Here is a 24,291-nt window from a genome sequence, read left to right as displayed (position 1 = left end):
CAAGTCAACCTAAAATAGCGTAGAGGGTAAGCACTACTCCACAAATAGCAAGGTGGGTAAACTGAGTGTAGGTGGCTTTACCCTCCACTGTATCCCTGGGTATAACTTCTAGATTATCTGGCCAAGTTGAGATCCTCCTCTCTAGGTGAAGTGTTAATCAGTGAAATCAGGTGTGGTCTTTGTTGGAATGAAAGCCTGCAGACTCTCGGCCCTCCATGGCACATGGTTGCCTATCCCTGCTCTAAGGGTAATATAGAGACAATAATAAAACTAACTCACTGCATGCTTAATTATCCTGGAGGCACTGAGCTGTTCCTCCTGTGTGGAGGCTGATGCTGCCGTGCTGAGGTGATGCAACCAGCCGGGGAGGGGGCAGGGGATCCGGCTCCTGCCGAACAGTTGACATCCGAAACCGATGCTGCCTGCGGTATGAAGTTGTGGGATTAGCTACCGTGCTGGCGAGCTGTTTAGCCACCACGGATGCATTTCATCGGACCTTTAACCATTTATCAAACTGAAAAAACAGGAGAACCTCAGGTATGAATATTTTGTCAGCTCGCAAGCATCACAGGGGGAGTACTGTCTTTCTTTGCAGGCTAGGCTAACGTAACATTGTTAGCCTAACGCTAGCATTAGCAGACCAACGTTAGCTTTACTTTACCATAGCTTAGTGACAACTAAATTAACTGACAGAAAAAACAAGTCTCAAGTTAAGTTAGCTATATAGACTCACTTTGTGCATGTTCTTTGTTTTAACTAGTGTTAGACAACCATTGTTTTTGACCCTCAAACCAGATTTTAGCACAGCTGTCAAGGTAGCAACAATCGTTTGGAATACTAGTCGGAATTTTTCAAAATAAGTCTTCATGAGGGGAAAAAGATCTCAGACTTCTCAGAGTAAAATACATTTCAAGGTATGTCAATGTATTGACATGCGGGTCCAATGTCATTCTTAATTGGATATGAGTTCATATTACAGACTGTTTTTCTACAGTCTTCCATAAGTGGTGCTTGCCTTTTATGCAGATTCATCATCACTTATGGTAAACAGTGTATCTGGTATCTTTTGTGATTCTGCTCCTCAAATTTCATCTTAGTCTCAGTACTGTCATGTTTTTGCCGCAAAGCTGTGAAATATGTAGACATATTGGTCCTCTTCAATATTCCAAACGACTTTGTTAGATCTTTGGAGTTTCAGTCTTCACAGAGTGTTTAACCTGAAAGTGGTCTTTCATCTGGCCATGATTAGTTACAATATGATATTATAGCTCTGTCTTCGCTTCAGGTTCAAACTAACTCTCTCTCGCAAGGTATTGATATGCTGTCTCACAACCAGATACCTGGTAAAGCTTTTGCTTACACGTGTCCAGATCGGTGCTTTTATTTTGAATGCGACATTGCCAGTCAGGAAGTTAAATTGGTGCAACTTCCTGGAACATTGACGGAATAGCTGTAGCTAACCAGCTAGCTAGCTATATTATCTACCTGGTTGGTTGTCGTTAATTTGTTTTTACCAAGCAAGCATTGAAGTTTGTTTGCAACAGAAAGTAGTCGGCTTTGTCTCAAAGTTGTGGCTGGCCAAGTGTGTGTACTGTGTATGCTTGTGTCATTGAATGACACATTCCTGCTAGTGCTAACGTTAGCAGTGATGCTGCTGCTGTAGGTGTTGCCAAGAACAATGTCAGTCTGTCAGTCCCTTGATGGGAAAGTCAACATTGAACTGATTTTACAACGTGTCAGTGTCTTCTCTATTCTAGTATAATGTCTCTCTCTCTCGCTCTCTCGCTCTCTCTCTCTCTCTCTCTCTCTCTCTCTCTCTCTCTCTCTCTCTCTCTCTCTCTCTCTCTCTCTCTCTCTCTCTCTCTCTCCTCTCCCCTCCCTCACACATGCACTCATGTCAGTTAAAATCACCTTTTTACCAGAGATGACCACAGATCTTTCCCGGAATGGCTTGGAAAGAGCAGTATTTTACAACCCACTCTTTAAATTGATGTCCAGGAACTGTGACTTGTGTAATATTCCTACTTGTCTCTGCCTGGTCTTTGGATTGCTTTTGGAAAAATGTCAGAGTGAAAACTCTCCACTTGTTGGAAACTTTGCCTCAATGACATTGAACAAGGGGGTGAAAAGAAATGTAATTCCAAGATAAACCAATAGGCCAGGACCTTTGAACAGGATGGGTTCGATTAAGTTTGAAGGAACACACTTTTTGATGGTGAAGTAATAAGTTAAATTTAACACGGCAACCAGAAGAATGGTACCATTTATACAGTGCTTCAGCACACTGTATGTTTAGTGGATTGTGCGAGCTATCTCACAACAGCCGTAGAACACTAAATGCCTAACACAGAGGTGAAACTGCGACCAATGTTGCCAGGAAGTCAGTGTATTCTTTTAACCTAGCCCATCTGTTACTGTTTTGATTGCTGCAGCCCACTCACAGCTGAAATACTGGATATCTGAGGTCAACTTGTCAGAGCATTTCATTTACTGATCCTTCATTTTATTATTGTTAACTTATTTAAATGAATTACCTAAATATTACCATCCTTTTTTGTTAAAAGCTACCAGGGCGGGCAATAGGCAAGACCTGTTTGTTGAAATTATGTGTGTGGTGTCAGCACGGTAGTTTGTGACTGAAAGCTACATTTATGAAAGATGGCTTGACTAATTCTTTGCTCGGCTTGTGTTTTGATACTGTGGGATATTTTGGCAAATGAAACTCAAGGTTTGACAGCGTCTGCTCTGTCTCAAGCTTACTGGTGCCTGCTTGTCCCTGTGCACACATGTACCATTTGGTTTTTTTCACTGGAGACGCCACCACAGGAAGCTGATGTTATGGCAAGGAAGTGCCTCCCTGCAGTTAAAGCAGGAATAAGGCTCGAGAGCAGAGAGGGGGTATTTATGAGTGACCGGACCCCCACCCCCACCCCTCTGTCCTCCCAGGCCCAACTAGGCTGTTTCTTCTTCGTCCTCTTTCTCAGTCGCATGCTTTTGTTCGGCCGGCAGTAAAGGAACACTATGCACACTTGTTCCTTTGGTCAGCCTTGGATCAGATCCACTGCATTCATTAACACTGAAATCAAATACTGTAGCTCTATTTAATTTGAATCAGGACAAGTGTTGTTGGCTGTGGGCCTAGTCTACAGCCTACATTCTGCAGCCCGGGGCTCTTACAGTCATGGCTAGCTTGAGGTTACACAGCTTCGTCACGTTTCGCAGATGGAAGTAATTCTGTTTACAACCTCCTAGCTCTTAAAGCAAAGTCTTTCCCTTTGCATTAAACAATACATTTTGACATTTTGTAGAGAAAAATATTACTTATTAAATAAGCAAGTTATTGTGGGTGGTAGTTCATTAGTTCTAAGTTGGAGATTCTGAATATTAGCTTGGCAAACATTATCTTCCCACTCAGTATGTTTTTGCAGTTCACTGTGAATCACTGTGACCAAGATTTAAGAAGATGTCAACCGATCTCTGACTAACCATAGTCAAAGTAATGTTGTCAGAGGTTTCATTTTCTGTGCTTTTTTGTGCTCATTTTTTTTCTTCTGAATTTTGACAGCAAAATTGGGAAATTATGCTCTTTCTTGAAAAGTTCAACAAAGAGCACAAAAATACAACATCCTATCTGTGATGCATTACTGAAGTTAGTATAGACTGTGTTAGAAGAACACATTTGGGCTACATTTTCTAAACTGAACCAGGTGACAGTGACATGTCCATAGAGACCCAGATGCTAATATTAGTGACTGATTGTTCCTGATGTCATATGGGGTATGCATGAAGCGTTGCTTTAAGCGTGCCTTAAATGCTACACATTGACAATGAAACTGCTTGCTTGCCTGAGTGAAAGAACCTTTTTGCAGTGCATAGTGTAGGTTACATGGCAAAGTCCATACTGTTTCATAGAATAGGAGAAAGGAGTGAAAGGCCGCTGACTCGGCCCCATTTAGCAGCGCTGTTGGTCCCCAGCCTCTACTGCCATTCCTATTCAGAGCCGGTGAAAAGGTCCGGCCCCTAGCTAGCTGCTCTGTGTTTGAGAGATTTGCTTTGACACACATTCAGCTGTTCAGAAAACGGACCAGGTGTTGAATGCTCATGTCAGTACTAGCCCTATACAATTTAAATATTTGTCTTAGGGATATGTGCATGCATACAGACACCAAACACAGTAAGCGAGTAGCCCAATAGTTTGTTGTACTTGAATTTTATTATTTTTAAGGATATTTTGGCATTTTCTTTGTGGCATTTCTTCTTTATCAGGAATATACAATTGAGTGTGCAAAGAGAGATGAAGTGGGGCGGTAATATAAACAAAGGTCACGATGAATTAGGTTTCAAGCTCTAATGTCATCAGTGCAGTGCTGTTGTTGCACATTTTAACTGTACTTCAATTTGTTTCTTTATGCCCAAAAGGTTTCATGCTCCAGTCTGTATCGTAAAAAAGGAAAAAAGAGATGCACAGAGGATTGGAGAGGCGCTGACAATAAGTCAGCCTTTTGATATAATGTCTTCATTAGGGCAAAATGCAGTGATGATAGTATAGCTGATGACATGAGGAAAAATATGTTCTAGGAAAAAAGGGGAGGGACATGACCTAATTACTCCAAATAGAAATATAGAATAGGAGGAGACAATTGGGATGAAGTTATATAGAGAAATATAAAAAGCACATCTGGGAAAACTTGAAATTAGCTAAGGATACTGATTGAAGAAAGGCATATTGTCTAAAAGATAAGTCCATAGAAAATCAAAGAAAAGGTTTCAAATTAAAATTGACATTCAGACCACTGGGGACATGGTTGTTGAGGGTGTAAATCCGATATGCGTCTCTCCTCAAAAGGAGTCTGTCTAAATCCAGTGTGAATCGTAACCCTTTGCCTGCACTGTAGGCCTGCTCCAGCGAGGGCTCTGAGTAAAAAGTACCTCTCCGCCACAGGAGCCACAGAGCTGCAGCGCACAGCAGAACGGTGCCAGCTGAGACACATTAGTTGCTGTTTCCTCCACATAAGGCAGAGGGAAGATGCAAGGGGGAGACAATATTGTCACAGGCAGTTAACATTTAGTGTACAACACGTGCATCGAGATTCCTCTCATAACATGTGACTTATGAAGTGAGCTTGTGACCGGAAGCTCTGAATTAACTGCCGCCAAGTGCCAAATGCAGGTAAAATTTGTCTTTGGCAGATGAATCAATAAAGTTCACCCGCTACTCTGGCTGGTAGCTTTTTGAAACGATAATATTTGAATGCCTGTCTCTTTCACGATGAATTACAAACTTGATCCACTGAATAAATGAGTGAGCAAGTTTTAAGTTAACACACAGTACCTGATTTCTGGACGAAATAGCACTGAAAAGGGGTAGGGTGGCATATTTCTCTGAATTGCTTTTTTTCCCTGTAATTATTGTGGCCAGTAAAAATTATTCTTGGCAGGAACATATTTTTCAGTGTACTTGCAACAGTGTAACACCATTCAGATGGCTTCATTAAAAGTATGTTATGTATTAGGGAGATTTTCAGCAAGCACCTACACAGTAATACTGTGTACTTGCAATCCTTTTCCATTGGTTAATACACTGGAATAAGGCCACTGTAAAGTGTTACTGTAATTTCTTTCTGATGGAGAGAGGTTTGTCATGCTGAGGGTCGCCCCCAGTCCATAACTGTAGCATGATGCCCCCTACTTAAATCAAATGCTGTTGCCTCACTGCTGGCTTTGTTTACATTTTGAATGATTGACTGAAATTTGATACAAGCACTGATGCTCTGTGACATCTAAACATGGGTACTAAACTAAATGGGTACTACCCATGTTTTGGCTGTAAAAGTTTTCTGTGTACATTGGTCATTTTTGTAAACATTGAAGTAAAACGTGTTTTGAGTAACGATGAGTTCTGCAACTTGGAAAAATTCACATTTTCCATCTACAAGTCAAACTCTTCAAAAGTTCACCTAAGTTTCCTTTGGCCAAATAAATACCATATTTGGACCTGAATGGCAGAGGCTTGATGTTTTTGTGGTTTGGTCATATAGATTAGGCTTAGCTAAACACTTTTCTCAAACATCTGTGTCACCAGAGATCAAGGTTATCTGGACAGAAATCATAAGTCAAATAATGTCTTCTTGGCAGAGAAAAATGAATCACTTTGAGGAGTCTGGGTGCCTGCAGTGAAAGATTTGATGCGGCTCGACAGATTTAAGGTAACACCTGCACCTAGCAAACACAGCTGAAACCTATTAGAAAAGTATTTGATTTTAAATAAAATACAGTCGTAGTTTAGTAGCAGGTTAAGCTGGATTCACTGGGAGTATCAAGAGAGAGCAGCAGTGAATATGTTGCTCAGATGAGGCCTGTTTTACTCAGATCTCCCCCTGCTCCGGCAGTATCGAATTTTAAATATTGCCACATTTTTGAAGTGTGTACTTATCTAGCTGAGCCTCAAAGAAAGGTTTCAGTCAGTGAATTGTCTCAACATTTTGCTCCTACTATATTAGTTCGGCCTCTCACAGTGTTCTTTTTCAAGTCTGATTTACTGCTGATATCTGATGATTATATTTATTTCCAAACCCAAACAACAGACTTGTCCTCAGGAAAACAACAGAGCACTGGCTCAGAGATTGATTGTAGCTAGGTTTCCTGTGTTCAATAAATCACTTCAGCTCACTTTTTCCTCTTAAGAGCCTTAGTGCAAAAAGAATGGCAAGACATCCAGGTCTGTGCTAAAACGCTTATTCTTTGTCTCCAGTTGTGTCCCAAATCGCTTTTCCTGATCTCTCCTGCTATCATGGCATCAAGTCAGGTTCTCTTCAGGCCTGGACAAAACATGTGAGCCATATTGAACAATGATTCCTGCTTTTTTCATGTATTAATCAGATGGTTCTTTGGCCTGAGTGCAGTCAAACAGGATGATAAGAGGAGGAATGCATGGTTTTGTTATTTGGTTACACACATTATCAACAAAGCTTAGCCACCACTGTTGCTAAATGAACAGAGTCATTTAGGAAATGGCAACAGATAACTCCAACAAACCTTATTTCAAATCTTCTTCTTATCAAAGTAGAGGGAGACAGGAAAGATTGGGGGAGAGAGGGGGATGACATTCGGCAAAGGTCCCCTGCCCGATTTGAACCCAGGACATTGCGGTTACATAGTATGCGCCTTAGACCACTGAGCCATCAGGACGCCCCAAGATGCTTCAATTGGCATTGTTTGAACAAATACAATTTCTTGAATAAGAAAATCATCTGTTACCAATCAAATACAGATTTTTGAAATACAGCCCACCTAAAGTATGTTCAAGAATTTCCCCCCATTAAATTCTTATTAGTTTCAAAATTTTCTCTTTTCTGGGTTGTCGAGTTGTTTGAAAAGAATAATGCTTACTGTTGGTATGAGTACATCTTGCACAAATATGGCACTGAATGTTTTTTTGCCAGTAGAAGATGGAATGCGGTGCAACACACTGCTTGTCAGTAGGAGACTAACAGGCTCACATTTTTTGCTTCACAAAATCGGATTGCAACATTAGGGTAGGCCAGTCGCTGGTAGGCTGATCGCCCACCATATTTGGTGAATATACTGTATGTCATTACCAACAATGGCTTGGGACTATGAGAGAGTCTAGTTCCTTAGTGTTCAAATTATTCTGCAGATTATTCCACACAATTCTAGAGAAAGACTTTCTTGCCCAACTTTGTCTGTGCCAAGGAGTAGATGGTAAGCTGAAGGTAATGTTGGGAACTCGGACTCAGCCTTTACTGAGCTCAACATTTCTGTCCCTCAATCTTCTCATAAGTAAATGTATACCAAGGACTGAATCCACTTTGTAAATAAGGATCTGAGAGCGGAAAAAAAGCCGTATTGATTATGTTTTTTATAATGACTTTTTGACCTGCTAGTCTTTTTCAAGACCAGAGACTGAGCCCTACACATGGACAGAGATGGTCAATGACCACCCACATTGATTAAACTAAATCTTTATCAGTGTCAGTGTTGTTCCAACTGAGAACAGAGTGAAACCCCAGAGCTGTGTGGCAGGACTGGACTATAACAAACCCATGACAGCCATCTAGTGGAGGTACTGGTTGGTACTTGGCAGCCTCTACCTCAGTGTTTCTTCCACATTCCTCGAGCTGTTGGTGGTCCCCCACAGCTGGAAAATTGCCCCGACAGCTATAAAAATGTAAATACAAAATAAAAGAATTAAAAAAGAATGTAAATAATAAATACATAAAGATTGCAATAACGGCACAATTATCCATATATCGTGATCTAAATATCCAAATAAAAGCCATTATTAAACTGCAACACCTACAGGAACTGATTGTGGTGTGGGCTGAGGAGTGGACCTGGTTCTCAGAACCAAAATTCCCCCTACCTCCCACATCCACAAAAAACACTGCTGTAGCTAATCAGTGAGACAGACAGAGGAAGAAGCCTTTCTGTTTTTCTAGATATGTACAGCTGTTGGACCCGGCCTCAGAGTTTTCTAGTGTTATGGAAATGACCTCTGTGGAAAGAATTTCTCTTCCATGGAAAACTGGAGCTATCACTCTGGGTACTGACATACGTTACCTTTCTCCTCCCTCCTTGTGCACAGATTGAGTTGTAAATGTATCGGCAGCAGAGAGCCCAGTATGAAGAAGACAGTCCGGCCAGTGGTGAGTAAGGTGAGTGGAGAGCGAGGGAAGACGGAGGCCACTGCTACAGGAGGCACGGGAAAGCCTGCAGCCAAGACCAGCAGCACAGCACCCCTCTCTAAGGTAAAACTCGTCACGTAATGCGCCACTGATTTGGCAGCTATTTTACTCTGCTTGTATCTGATTTATTTTTTCTCTTCTGTAAGTGAGTCGATTGAATTTGTGTTCATCCAGGTGAAAAGCAATGATGATCTGTTAGCAGCAATGGCCGGAGGGATTCCTACAGCTAATAGTGGTGTCACCAAGACCAAGAGGACCACCTCCACTGGGACCACTGCTAGCAACCCAGACAGCAAGCCAAAGACAACATCAGGTATTCCTATTAATTCATGTCTAAACATTAATTTTATCCTGTGTACTGTTGTTTTGCAAGAAATATTAGATTTGCGTTTCCCCCCCTACCAGGTACCTCAGCCAAGCGTACGACATCCTCAACTTCCAAGGAGCCAAACTCATCACGGGACCGTCTGCGGACATCCAGGACCTCAGTCAGTAAGAAGCAGTCGGTGTCAGGGACTGTGCAGGGAGATGTGGCCTCAGGGAAGCGCTCTCGCAGCCAGGTCCTAGCGGAGTCTGAGGGCCGTATGAGCAAGTCTAAATCGGATGGCCAGATCAGTGACAAGGTGGCTCTGGAGGCCAAGGTCAAAGATCTGCTGGGTTTGGCTAAGAGCAAAGATGTGGAGATCCTGCACCTCCGCAGTGAGCTGAGGGACATGAGGGCCCAGCTTGGCCTGGGAGGGAAGGAGGCGCCTCCGCAGGAAGAAGCTGGGGAGGAAGAGAAGCCCCAGGTTTCAGCCATCACAGCAGCTGACGTGGAGTCCACCCTGATTCTCTTACAGGAGCAGAACCAGGCCATCAGAGAGGAACTGAACCTGTTGAAGAGTGAGAACCGCATGCTAAAAGACCGGCTCAATGCGTTGGGCTTCTCCCTGGAGCAGAGGTTGGATGGCTCTGACAAGCTGTTCAGCTACCCCTCCCTGAGCCCAGACCTGGCAACCTGCAGCGGACAAAGTGATGGCGCGGGCACAGGTACGCTGACCTCCTCAGTGGAAGGCTCTGCCCCAGGCTCCTTGGAGGATCTGCTGACAGGCCACCAGCATGGAGGCTCAGCCGACAACCTAGACAGCGAATCCAGTGAGGTCTACCAGGCTGTCACCTCCAGTGATGATGCTCTGGATGCCCCTTCTGGAGCCTCCTCTTCCTCTGAGTCGGAGAGCGCACCCAGCAGAGAGCGCTCGCGGAGGGGCAGCAGCGGCAATGCCAGCGAGGTATCAGTGGCCTGTCTGACAGAACGCATCCACCAGATGGAAGAGAACCAGCACAGCACCGCCGAGGAGCTCCAGGCCACGCTGCAGGAGCTGGCCGACCTGCAGCAAATCACCCAGGAGCTGAACGGGGAGAACGAGCGGCTGGGCGAGGAGAAGGTCATCCTCATGGACTCCCTGTGCCAGCAGAGCGACAAGCTGGAGCTCTACGGCCGACAGATCGAGTACCTGCGCTCCTTGCTGGACGAGCACCACATGTCCTACGTGCTGGAGGAGGACATCAAGAGCGGCCGCTACATGGAGCTGGAGCAGCGCTATGTGGACCTGGCAGATAACGCCCGCTTTGAGAGAGAGCAGCTTCTAGGGGTACAACAGCACCTCTCCAACACGCTGAAGATGGCTGAGCAGGACAACGCCGAGGCCCAGGAGATGATTGGAGCGCTGAAGGAGAGGAACCACCACATGGAGCGCATCATGGAGTCGGAGCGACAGGACCGGTCGGCCATGGTGGCTGCCCTTGAAGAATACAAGGCGGCAGTGAGCAGCGACCAGGCGGAGCTGAGCCGCTGCAGATCCCAGCTAGACCAGGAGAGGCAGAAGGTGGCCGAGCTGTACTCGATTCACAACGCCGGGGACAAGAATGACATCTGCCAGCTGCTGGAAGGAGTGCGGCTGGACAAGGAGGAGGCCGAGGCCAAGGCTGCTAAGATGAAGGAGGAGCTGGCACACGCCCACAACGACGTCGCCAGACTGCAGGAGACTTTCAGTAAGGTTAGTTCAGTCCAGCACAACCTTAAGGCCCTCTGTCCACCAAGCACCTCTCTTTACAAGGTTGAACCTTGTTGTTATTTTTAATGGAAAGGACTTGCTGTTGTGTGTCTTTGACAGTGCTGAGAGCTTAGTACGTTTTTAATGTGTAGAGTATCGAAGGACTAGAATTCCTAGGGGACTGAACTCCTACTTTACATGCAATCATGCACACACAATGCTTAGGTATTAATTATGATCTGAAATTGTTAGCGCTGATGAAGCTTGGGAATACATATTGCACATTAGTCAGCTAAGCGCCACATGTTCGGCTTGTTAACAGTTTGATGAAGGATCCCCTTCTTCCTGTGTGTGCAGCTGGATAGGGAATACAGAGACTTCCAAGAGCAGGTGCAGCAGCAGATGGCAGATCAGGAGCGAGGGCTGGAGAAGCGGCGCGTGGAGCTGCAGGAAAAGGAGACGGAGATCGCTGACATGAAGGAAACCATCTTCGAGCTGGAGGATGAGGTGGAGCAGCACCGAGCTGTCAAACTCCACGACAACCTCATCATCACAGACCTCGAGAGTAAGTCGGCTGGGTACACACTGTACAACCAGGGTGGGGAAACTATGCCAACAGCCAAATTTTACTGCCTGGTAGGTTTAGGCCATTTACTTTGGCAGGCAACCAGCGATCATGTAGAGATCCTGTTCTGCTGTAAAGATTATATTTGGCTGGTAAAGCAGTGAAAAGTGGCCAGTGAAATCTGGAGTCCAACAGCTACTGTGCTGATGGTGAAATAGCTGGTTTCCTGCCTTGTGCATGACAGCTTATCATATCCCATATCTCACAAGTTTTAATCTCCTGCCATGAAGTGCTGCGTCAAACTTCCTCTGTACAGAACTAAAAATAGCAAACAATCTGCAGGCTTATGGTTAGACAATTTTTGTGTTGAATACTATGATATACTCTACTACTTTTATACAATTACAATCACCCAGTACCCTCCATCTAGAACGGATGCTGCTTTTGTTTTCAGTAGTGTTTATTTGAATGAGCGCCTGCTGTTCCATAGCTCAGTGCTGGGAGCCTGATTTATAAAAGGCTCTTATGCTCAAACTGCGTGTGACCATATCCAAGCCAAAGTTTGGATGAAAGTATCAACAATTGATCTTGATGCCAAAGTCTACAGGCTTCAATGACATCCTCTAATTTTCATTTTTTCAATATTCAAGGTATGAATGCTATTGATAGCTTTGTGTTTTTTTATATTTTTCCAAATTCTGGAATTAAGGATAAGAGTGAAAGAACATTTTCATAAAAGAGGCCAAGAGGCTCTTGAATTGTTTTAGTAAAAAGACCATGCTGCTGTCCCTGCACTGTGTGTGAATCTATTCTGTGGCCTGTTCACATGAATTCCACCATGTGTCTACTTCCTCTCTCAGACTCTGTGAAGAAGCTGCAGGACCAGAAGCACGACATGGAGAGGGAGATTAAGATTCTTCACCGGAGACTGAGGGTGAGGGGGCTGCAGCGGGCCACGGGGCTATTTGAGGCCTGGATCACTACTGTCTGGGGCAAACTGCCATCAAATAGTACTTGCAAATAATTTTTGGTTTGAATTCACATGTAGTACAACATTGGAGGGACTTGCCATGTAAAACAAGACAATGAACCGGAATATTTAGACAATTATAGCAAAGTATTCAAAAGTCAATTTAATGTCCTTTTCTGTGATTGACAGCTTACCTGACACTTCTTTGAATTGTCTCTATGTGGTAAACTCCACCCATCTGGTACTCAATTCAGGTTAAAACCAGTGCTAAGAATTATTTGCAAATACTTTTTCTCCCAGGTCTGGTCTGCAGCTGCTGGATTTACTGGAAGACAACGTAGTTTTTGTCTCAATGATTTGATAAATCATTTAGCCTAAATCATGCAATTAATCTCTCAGCTGTCTCATCGTGTGTGTGTGTGTGTGCGTGTGCAGGAGGAGTCGTTGGAGTGGCGTCAGTTCCAGGCTGATCTGCAGACGGCTGTTGTCATTGCTAATGACATCAAGTCGGAAGCGCAGGAGGAGATTGGAGACCTGCGGCGCCGGCTGCAGGAAGCCCAGGAGAAGAACGAGAAGCTGAGCAAGGAACTGGACGAGGTCAAGAGCCGCAAGTAAGACCCACAGAGGGAAACAGTTTGGATGAGCTCCAGCGTCACACTGACATCAACTGACTTGTGTTTGTTTCCAAACAAAATGAGGGAAGATTTAGCTTTGGATCGGTAGCTTTGCTTTCATTCAGCTGCAGTGGCCCCATTGTTGGAAAAATGCTCTCACAGCTAGAAAACTGAAAATTACATTGTTATCTTTTGGTTGGAAGGCTGAGCAGTAAGACCAAATGACAGATTTTCAATTACAATTTCAGCATAATTGTCCATCTTAAACTGCAACACCTACTGGAATGGGTCCGGGAATGAACCTGGGCCTCAGAACCAAAAATGTGGTTGCATTTGTTGAGTTATTGCCACCATGTTGTTATGAATATGAAGAGCGATCAACCAAAAAAAGTGATGGCTACTGTCACAAAATGATCCACACCACAACACTTTTAAGAATTTTAGGAGTAGTGCAGGACTTTCTGAAGAAATATCTTCGTACAGATATTGAGTATGTTTTCTGTGGTTCCCCAGGCAGGAGGAGGAGCGGGGCAGGGTGTATAACTACATGAATGCGGTGGAGAGGGACCTGGCAGCGCTGAGGCAGGGGATGGGCCTCAGCCGGCGCTCCTCCACCTCCTCGGAGCCCTCGCCCACCGTCAAAACGCTCATCAAGAGCTTCGACAGTGCCTCACAAGGTACCCCACAATGCGAGTGTAAGATATTCCACTTTTCTCACTTTTCTACTTTTAATGGTCATGAATGTATGTACTGCTGCTGGTAATAATTGCAATTGACAATGCTCCTGGTGCAATACTTTATATTAGCAGCATATTAACAATTTTGTCTGTAACAGCTCTAAGCTGAGCTGTGTGTGACTGACCGCTCCATCTTACTCTAATTCAGGCCCACCTTCCAACGGTGCCACTGTGGCTCCAACAGCCCCTGCTGCCCCGCTGCCACGCACCCCCCTCAGCCCCAGCCCCATGAAGACCCCCCCAGCAGCTGCCGTTTCACCCATACAGGTACAGGAGAAAAGGCTGTGTGTGCTTAACTTGTATGGACTGCAGGCTGGGTGGCCTGGTGGTTTAGAGACTATCATAAAACCAAATGGTGACACTGGGGAAAAAAGGAATTTCCAGCAACACCTGCTGTACTGAGAACAAAGATTTATTAGTAAAACTGACGAGTTTTGGCAAATGGCCTTTGTCAGGTTTTGTAAAACAATTCATGTAAAAGCATACATGCATGGGAAAAACACACAAAAATCAACCAATAGTATAAGAGACAGTGGCATTACCAGCCAATAGATTGCTAACACATATAGCGTCATTAAGTCATACAGAAGCAGAGGATGAGGCACACAAGCACACTGACTTGCTACCTACTCATGCAGCAGCTTAGTGTAAGTTTCCTCATCCTCTCTATATAGTGCTGGAATGTTATGTTGAATATGTTGCTGGAAGTTTCTCTTTCCCAGTGTTACCTGCCCATACCATGTGTTTTGTGAGTGGGTGACGCTGTGCCAGAACACCACTTCAACCTCTGTAACCAAAAGCTCTCAGGTTCAACCTCAGCAACTGCCAGTATGTGTCCATCAAAAAGCCATGTGTCCTGTCCAAGTGTCTCTGAACAAGACAATCCCTGCTCACTCATTGTCAATTGCAGTGTTGGCTAATTGCCTAAGCAGTAATAAATATATGAGACACTTCCTGTTCTTAGGTCAAGCGCTGTTCCATATTCTTTGTGTTTATCGACCCAGTGCTTCACAGACAGCGTTTCAAGTTGCTGCTTTTCCTGCCTGCTCACTCTGTTGCGAACACCCAGCCTACTCACCATGTTGCGAATGCACTTTCTTAAATGCCAAGTAAAAATTGATTGCCTTCCTTCCATCTGTAATTTTTATATGTGGCATAAAAACACCAACATTCACACTGTCTGCCTCAGTACAATTTTCATGCTAAAGGGTCCACACTGATTTTCAAACGGTGTTGATTGGGTAAGCTAGTGAGAGGGTATTGTGTAGGCAGACGTGTACTGTGGTAAAAACATCTCTAAATTACTTGCTAAAAATAACACAAAGCATTTCTGATGTTTTATTACTTACAGCCTTTTGATTTATCAAGTGAAATAAACCGGAATGGCAAATATTATCTGCCAAATGGAAGGTTTGGCGAAGTTAAGAAATGTTTGACAGGGAGTCAGGACGGCTGATCCCATTTGAATTAGTGGCTGTTTACAACACCGTAGGGTAAAACGGTGCACCGAACACAGAGTGATGTTGTGTTTATGACACTGTGAACTTATGTTGCATGTGAGAATATATCCTTTTTAGTTCAAATAGTCATAATAAATTAAAAATACTCTCAATTTCAGCTCAACATTGCTGCTCAGATAATGTTCCATTTGTCAATTTTATATTGTATTCCCCTCAAACTAGACTTTCCATAGATAGATTTGTAATATATTCAGTTTTTTTTTTTTTTTTTTTGCCTGTTTCAGAGACACTCCATAACTGGGTCTATGTCAGCAGCCAAGCCGCTCTCCTCTCTGAGCGACAAGAGGCCCAGCTATACAGACATCACCATGCCAGGTGAGGCAGCCGCCACAGTGGCTATCCAAATACTTCAAATATCTAATGACATTTGCTTTATTTCAAAATATTGCTCTTAGAAATGAAGTTCCAAATGTGTAAAGGGCAGAATAACACACTGTGTTGGTAATTTTAGGCATCTCATGGTTTCTGCCCACCCGCAAAGTAGCAACAGGGCGGTTTCCAAAGAAGATGTAGTGGTTCGCAACATCTGGAACCACATGTAGGATCATAGGACCCACCAGGGCCTTCTCCTCTGTCTTGCCTTCTCTCTCTCTCCTGCTCTCGCTCCCTCTGTCTCAATAAAGAATAGCTATTAAGGGAAGTGGACTGCCCTCTCTCTCCTATGGGAAATAGATAGAAAATAAAAGCAGCATGGGGTTGGTGGCGGGGACAGTGTTTCCCCAGAGGCCTGACGTTTGGAGTTAAAATGGGATTTGCATTGACCTCAATTAGATGTGTTGGGTAATCAAAGCACTAGAGGGGGGGGATACAGGCACGTAATGAGCCACCGCACAGAATCTCCTCCAGTTCATTCTCACCAGCAGCAAGTTCAAGTGCTTCATGTGAACGTGCTTACTTGGCCATAGCTTCCAATGCTTCGTTTATTTTTCTCTGATTTATTGTTTTCTTGCTCGGCCAGTCTGTCTCATTCTTTGGTATTCCGAGGGGTTGGAATGTTCCTCTTCTGACCCGGTTGCATCTAATTTCAGAGGAAACTGTCTTATAGACACGCTCGTACTGTACGTGATGTAAACATGCTGTTGTATCCACAGCTGAGCACCTTCTCAGGGGAACCTCGGCCAGCCGCCCTCCATCTGTCCTCCAGAGGGTCTCCAACATGGACTCCACCAAGGCAATCTCAGGTTAGAGATGGTACTTCAGTTATGAAAAGCAACCCAGTCATCAGTTTAGTTCCCCAAAAATCAAGGTCTATAGGTTATCATGTGTAAAGTACAACAGAAGTTTCCTAGACAGCAACATGAAAGTTTAGCAACTATAGGAGCAGTTTCATCACAGTATCCCCCTGGTCCTTAAAAAGTCTGAAAAAAATCTTGTAAATAAATGAATAAATTATGTAAATGTAGGGCCTTAAAAATGAACAAAATGTCTTGTATACAGTTATAAGAGGTTTTATTTTTTCACTATGCAATGACAGGTTTCTTTGCACTGCAAGTCCATTCTTAGATTAATACAGAACAGTATTAGTACAATATGCAAACAGGTTGTTTTTTTTTTCATTGTATCCACTTAACTGAACACAAATGGACTTCATAACTCTCAATAATTAATTTCATGTTGTCCTTTGTCTTGTTGTGCCCGTTTATAGTTTTAGGATTTCATTAGCTATGTTCAGTCAGAAACGGGCTAGTTTCAATTCCAGGTGGCAATAAAAACGTCTTTAAAAAGTCTTAAATGTGGCTTTCTGAAACCTTTTGGACCAAACAGGCATGCTAGTCCTGTAGAACTATAGTCTCATGTTGGCCTGTGAGGCGTTTACTTCCACAAGCGGTGACTCGACCCCTGGCCCCTTTACACTGGAAAGCTGAGTGTGTGTTATCCCAGCAGTGTGGTTGCTCATACTGTACTCCGTCTCCTCTGTCCTGACCAGTGTCCCGCCGCAGCAGCGAGGAGATAAAGAGGGACATGTCGGCTCCAGACGGGGCCTCCTCCACCTCCCTGATGGCCATGAGCGCCGCCTCCTCCCAGCTCTCCCTGTCCTCCTCCTCTCCCACCGCCTCTGTCACTCCCACAGCACGCAGCCGCCTAAGGTACCACCTTTAGGGAGTGTTCACACTGTTTTTGTAGAAAAGGTCCTGCCTCAACCGCATTTTGTGCTGATAATGAAATGTGGGTCACGGACTTTGTTTCCATAAACCATCAGCAGCAGTTGCCACTATCAGCAAACAGCACTTATGTCCGACTCTCAGACACTTAACAAAACCGCCCACAACACAGCCAAGCTGCTCGCTTGCTGACTCTTTATAAACAGTGTCGCTAACAAGGACTATCAACTTTTCTACTGCTGCTTTCTCCATTTTTACTCAGATCGTCATAAACTGTCAGCTGCCTACTCAGCTGCACTCCACGTCATGAGAGTTCCTCTACAAAGTTAAATTTTTCTCTGTTCACTCTGCTCTGCCTAAAAAATGCTAGGCTACTTTCTCCAAAGTAGCTGCATTTCATCCGCCTTGTAGCCGCTCCCCATTATCTTTAATATAAAAAAAGCTGCTGGTGGTATGAATAGTATGAACACACATGCGTATTCTGTTCAATATCGTTTAATCTCTAAAAGTTTGGACATTTTAGGTATCCTAGTGAATCAGTGGGCAAATGCTTACTGTATAATCTGACTCTTTACCTTTGTCACATTGTGTTCCCCATCTCTCATTTTTCCTGTCTCTCTCTACACTGCAGAGTATCTCATAAATCAGAAATGCTTTGAAAGTTATCTTCAAAATAAATCTTTTAAGACTGTGGTAGACTGTTTACTAACCAATCGTCTTTTATGTGTGGGTTTAAGGGAGGAGAGGAAGGACCCTCTGTCGGCACTGGCCAGAGAGTACGGAGGCTCCAAGAGAAATGCTCTGCTCAAGTGGTGCCAGAAGAAGACTGAGGGCTACCAGGTATGTTACTGTCCTGTAACTGGTGCAGGTACACTTCATGACTCAAGTGTCTGCCCTGCTAAACTGTGTTTGACCAAGACACTGAATCCCTACCAGCTGTAGGAGCGCTGCTCCCCAGCTGATCCTGAACTATGAGTGTTGTGTTTTCCCCCTCGAGGATCATGTGGATTGTGTTCCACATGAGCGGCCTCCTCATCCAAGTCACAGATAATTATTCTGTAGTGACTGCAGTGCAATCCCCAAGCCATTGACTCAAATCAGAGAGCATCTTTTCAAACATGTGCAGAGAGGAAACAAACATTTTAACATTGACCTAGAAATGACCAACTGGTGTGTCAGAGTCACTTATAGCTATAATGAAGCCATGTTTTTCTCTTTTAATTGATGTAGAGACGGAATGGTTACCATGGCTCCTCAGGTCCACTCCAGGAAGTGTGCAACATTTAACACATCCTACATCCACATCCTATTAGCATTACAGACTAAAGAGCCTTTACACCTGAGACATGTTGAATTTCTAAGTGAAGTACATGCTGGAGGACAAACCCCTTTTGGATGCCACTGATTTAAATGGTAAGATGACCATATTTGATGGTAGAAAAGACTCTAAATCTGATGTGGATGAATAATGCTCATAATTCATATGAAATCCCAGGATGGTCATCAGTAGAAACTGGTATTCTCTGTGGCTGAATCATCTTAAATAGTTTAGTGGCAACTCAATTTATTGCAGCCATAATGTTTCTGGAGGCAATGTTGAAAGCAAGAAAATGCACAGTTGCTGACATTCACGAGCCAGGATAAAATATTGTCCTCCTTAATTCAGATCGGGCCCAGAAACGGGTGTTTCATTTAGGTCCCGGGCTGGAAATATTCAGTCAGTTGAAAGGAGTGTGAATAGACCGCTGTCGTCTTTTTCAGAATATCGACATTACGAACTTCAGCAGCAGCTGGAACGACGGCCTTGCGTTCTGCGCTGTGCTCCACACCTACCTGCCGGCCCATATCCCCTACCAGGAGCTCACCAGCCAAGAGAAGGCAAGTCTATGGCCTTCTCCAACGCCGTGACCTGTAAACCATGAAGTGTCGGTCATTTGTTTTGTCAGAGAAACTGTTCCGCTGTGTGACTTTGAGTTTCTCTTCTTTTCCTCAGAGGAGAAACTTCACTTTAGCTTTCCAGGCTGCAGAGAGCGTGGGGATCAAATCCACTTTGGTATGCTTCATGTGAATATGATGAAATGGTTTTATTAAAACAAGTTAAGGTATGAAACAAAATGATGGAAAAAATATACTCCTAGTGTCAAGAAAGTGTATATATTTTATTTTTGTATTTTTTTATTTTATTAAAAAAATACAGGCAAATTGTGTAATAAAAAAAAAAAAAAAAAGAAAGTGTATATAAATCTAGGTCCAGGCACAACTGTGGGTCAGATATAAAATGCCCTTATTTGGACAGTCTGTACACCCTGAGGAAGGCGTGAGCTGGAACGTGTAGGTGGTGTTTTTTTTCTCTTTGCCCCCAAATAAAGGCATTTTTTATTTGACTCACATTGGTGCCTGCCCCTGGATTTATATACTTTCTTGACAGTAGAAGTATATTTTTTTCCATTTTGTTTTCTTTTCAGTTCACCACGTGAAGTAGGTTTGAAATCCTGATGCGCTTCAAGTGCAGTTCTTCACTTGGATTCACAAAAGTGTAAATATGTTGATACAGTAGTGGTAATATTTTATATGCCGTTTCTTAGATCAGTGCATCTCTTTTTGTACAAAAATAGATTTTTTCTTTGCTAAATGAGGGAACGCATTTTCAAGTTTGTACATGTTTGCAAGAAAACTGGTTGGCTCAACAACTTAAAAAAGCAAGCTTTCATTTTGTCTGATTTCCATACTGTAAGAAAAAGCAAATTCCAACCGCTGACCTCATTTGTTAATTCTAGACATTAATCACAGAGTTGAAGTTTGCTCTGCGTTTGTAGCATTTTTGATATGGTTCTACTCTAAAATACATAAACATTACAGCCTTCATTGATATACAGTGGTCACATTTCAAAAGTAGGTATGCATTATTAGTAGTCACTGTATTATTAAATATTTTTCTTGTTTCCAGGTACATTTAGCAATTGAATATTGAATTATTTTGTTAAAAATAACAAAAATTATACCATATATCATTTTATATATATATGATTATATATCATTGTTATTATTACAAATTGTACACCTAGTTTAGAAACACCTGTTATATTTGAAGAGGTTCATTCCAAAATGACATATCCACCATTTACAAAAAATATGTGACACACTCACACAAATGGATTGATAGCAAAAAACAACTTCTGGTACTTTTCAAAGAACAGTGTATAACTTGTGTCCTTAGCTGACAAAATAACAACATTTTTCCAGTCATAATCTATATTGCATCTCATTCTCTGTTGCAGGACATCAATGAGATGGTGCACACGGAGCGGCCAGACTGGCAGAGTGTCATGACCTACGTCACAGCCATCTATAAGTACTTTGAGACCTGACTCCACCGCCTCGCCGCCCTGCTCCTTCAGCACAATCGGAGCCGAGCCAGCCCTCCTGTGCTCTCAGCTACACTTCGGCCCCTCTTTCAACTGTTATACCTCACTTGGCTGAGTCACCCCCGAACCCCAGCAACACCCAGTCATGTTGCATGTCAGCCAGTTTGGCGCCGGGCTCCGCTTTTCTCAATATTTAGCAACACTAAGGCAGGCCAGCACCTCACTGGGCACACCAAGCTACTCCATCCTTCCAACGCAGTTTAGGAGGCGTACCATGTATTGTTGTAGTCGTATTCAAGGGCTTGCCGATGTTAGGACGATACCTGTATGTCTACACTATTAAGCCATGACAAGTGACTCTAGCTAATGTCTCTGGTGAACCAAGTATGAACTGACCTCTGATCAAAACCTGCAGATCGTCTTTGCCTTCAGTATACGTTTGAAGGAGCAACATTGAAGAGAAACCTAGTCTCAGTGCCTTCTACCTGGCTTTTTCCTCACCAAGCATTTTCCCTCCACACCCAACATCAGGGTACATAGTCTGTTAAAGGGGAAGTCCATCAGAACTGACTTTCAGTTTGCTCTGTTGCAAAAGGAGATGTGTTTTTTCCATTTGTGTCATTCTGACTATATCATGGAGGATGTCTACTTTTGCAGAATAACAACCTTAAAGTCAGTTGTGGTGGAATTGGCAATAATGGAATTCCCTTTGGGTGGAGTTGAGACAGACGCAGCCTTTTTGCACCAAGTCTTCCTGACTCATCATGATACAGATGCCTCTCATTTAACGGATCAAGTGCCTGTCTGAATTATGTTGCAGGAGACCAGGAGATGGGCTCTCTATACGAGCCAAAACTACCAAGAGGCAGTGTCTTTTCACTACAGTTAGTGAAGCTGAGGAGTTTAGGAGTTGCCAAATATGTATCAAAGCCTTTCGGTGGTTGGCTCCTCGCTCGGCCATCAGAACCGACTGAAGGCCGGCGGTCCACACGTTCACTACTTCTGTCTCTGATCACGAGTGGCACGGAAATGTGTTCTGTTCAACGGCACTAATACGCATTTTGATGGGATCATTTTGTTAAGCAACACTAACACATTCTTTAAGGCTTTTCATGATTTTCCAAGCACAGATCCATAACAGCGGACAGATGCACAGTACTGAATATTCATTTGGTGTGTTAAAAGGAGAACTCTAGACTTAAGCTACTATATTGTGAGTGTTTGCATTCTTCTAGGCCTGTTTTACCAACTTAGTATGAAAGATTTGCCTTCATTAGGCACATAGGAACACTCAGTGTCAGTTTATCATATCCAGAATGAATGAATACAATGATTTAGTCTTGAACAATGCCTGTGATAGAATGTGGGCCATTTCATTTTTTATTGACACGATCTCTCATCTGTGTAGTGATTTTCTATCTAGATCAAAGGCCCTTAAGCTTTATCAGCCTGGGACTGGGAAAAGTAGCCTCTCGCCCAGGGAAGCAGAAACACACTCATAGTTACAGAAACACTGATCTAGGTCATTGCAGTGGCTCAGTTTAGAACAGCGGAACAAAACCATTTAATTTTGCACATCGTACAGTATAAACTACAAGAAATGCACACGTGACTTGAGAATTCACTGTGCCATCGACTTATTTTATTTTGTGTGTTAGATGCTCTGTTAGATCCTTTAGTATTTGAAATTCTCAATTCCTAGTATAACTAACCATTACTATATGGATACTGTATAGCACACGGTGTGTTTTTAATTTGTGTACATTCAGTCAGCAGCGTTATTATAATGCTGCTCGACTGCTGCGTGCTTATTGTGCCTCTACATACCAATTTCAGTGTATTTATTCGCATGGTTTTCCCATCATTCTAGTGAGGTCATTGCTTTTTTTTTTATGTCTCTGAAATGTATATGAATCTATTACACATAGCTGCACTGAGATAAGCTTTTTGTATGCCACACTCATTTCCTGCCTTAACAGTTTAGAGGCTCCCGCAAAGTGATGCCGTGACACTTCTGGAGTTATCTTTCTTCACCAGGCACTTGTGGAAATAGTTTCTGTTTGTCCTTCACTTTCTCCGAAGTGGCTTGTTAGTGTTCTTCATTGAAACTGTGGGACACAGGCTAACGTCAGCTGTGCCCCTTTGTTTTCCTTGAGGAATGCTGCTAATGATGTTAATCAGCCATTCTAGGGAAACTGGAAGGTCAATGGCTGAACCTTTCTTCCTGTAATGTGTCTTGTGAAGGGAACTCAAAATTCAAAATGTCTAGGTATCTCCTTGTTGTTTACTCCAGTTTTGAATTGGCTCCGACGTTGCTGCTGGCATCAACAGCAACATCAGGAGCAACATTTTTTCCTAGATTTAGAAGCACATCCCGTCTTGCTGTTCGCCAAGCCACATCACCACAATCTGTATAGCTGCATGAGACATTCAGTGAGCAAAAGTTAGCACAAGAACTTGCCACGATTTGAATTTGTTTTACTTTTTTGTTTGTGTTCAAGGAAGAAATCTGCTGAGAGAATGAGAGTGAGTTGTCACGTGTTGACATTTGAAAGTATAGGCGCTCTGTTAACAGGGTACGTGATGCCATGATGCCGAGGATTATCAGCACCCTGCATTACTGTAGTGCGGTTGATTATCATATTCCAGCGCTGGCTCATGTATCCCCTGCTCCCGATACCACGTATGTCAGCTATAAAACCATTCGAAGCCTCTCGATGTATAAAAGTGGAATGTGTCTTGATCACGCTCCAGTGATCCTTGGTATTTAAGTGTTCCAGTGTGTGCTGATATGGAGTGATTGATGAGCACTGATCCCAGCCTGCTGCTGTGCTGAGGAGAGACCAGACGGTTGGCAAAGCTAGGAAGCACATTCCACCTTGACATGATCCAGTGTTGGGGGACTTGTCACGTTGTTACCACGAGCTGGGACCTGAGCTACTGCGTCTGATGCCCTGTATGTGTACGGCTTTACCACAACAAGCAAAGCAAATGTGAAAAGTATATTGTTTTGTTCATGGGTCCACTTCATTATGCTACATTTTTTGTTTACTTGAAAGAAGCTCTGAGAATTCCACTGAACCTACTTCCTTATGTCCTTTTTTTTCCATGTTGCCTACGAATCCATGATTTAGTGCAATCCATGCCATATTTCACAGTCTGCTGAAGACTGTTTTAGGTATGGATGGTTTTCTGTTTTGAGGAAATCACGACCACCACTACATGAAGTGCTGAAGGCGTCCCTGGACAAAGTTTAAGTTGAATGATTAGATGTGTGTTTGCGTTTGTGAGAGTGTTTTGTGTGTAAAGGGACTAAGCTATTAAGTGCACACCATTATGATAATCAATTGTAAAAGGCTGTCTGTTTTTATGTCGCTTTATTTTTCTGGCAATAGTAATAAAAGACCATTGAAACGAGCATGCTTAATCTTGTCATTCCGTGACTTTTATCCAGAACAATCAGATCAGTTGATTCAGATTTTCCCTGAGGTCAGAAATGTGCAAGAAGCATCTCATGCTTTCAGCACTGAAGCACTGGTGACTATTTGTCCAGACTCATTTTCATAGAATTACATTTTCAATCTAATGGCATCATTAGTTAATGAATAGTGTATTTTATTGAGGCAATGATTAGCTGTGATGAGGCTCTGGCACTGAGTAGTAATGACTGGACGGTTTTC

At 43.2% G+C, this 24,291-nt stretch overlaps 1 protein-coding gene across 1 annotated transcript; it reads left to right on the top strand.

Annotated features, from left to right (window-relative positions):
* Positions 1 to 395: 395 nt before the first annotated feature.
* specc1la (sperm antigen with calponin homology and coiled-coil domains 1-like a) lies at positions 396 to 24,021 on the top strand. Its single transcript, XM_078285273.1, has 16 exons — positions 396 to 537; positions 8,606 to 8,768; positions 8,880 to 9,018; positions 9,111 to 10,741; positions 11,096 to 11,303; positions 12,164 to 12,237; positions 12,709 to 12,884; positions 13,401 to 13,582; positions 13,773 to 13,891; positions 15,369 to 15,459; positions 16,236 to 16,325; positions 17,072 to 17,231; positions 17,984 to 18,086; positions 19,008 to 19,124; positions 19,240 to 19,299; positions 20,525 to 24,021. Exons 2-16 carry the CDS (start codon positions 8,643 to 8,645, stop codon positions 20,612 to 20,614), a joined length of 3,366 nt encoding a protein of 1,121 aa, XP_078141399.1. The 5' UTR covers positions 396 to 537; positions 8,606 to 8,642; the 3' UTR covers positions 20,615 to 24,021.
* The last annotated feature ends 270 nt before the right edge of the window (positions 24,022 to 24,291 follow it).

The sequence above is a fragment of the Centroberyx gerrardi genome, chromosome 8, assembly GCF_048128805.1.
Source record: "Centroberyx gerrardi isolate f3 chromosome 8, fCenGer3.hap1.cur.20231027, whole genome shotgun sequence".
Classification (NCBI taxonomy): Eukaryota; Metazoa; Chordata; class Actinopteri; order Beryciformes; family Berycidae; genus Centroberyx; species Centroberyx gerrardi.
The sequence above is the reverse complement of the archived record's forward strand: the minus strand, read 5'-3'. Positions and strand labels throughout refer to the sequence as shown.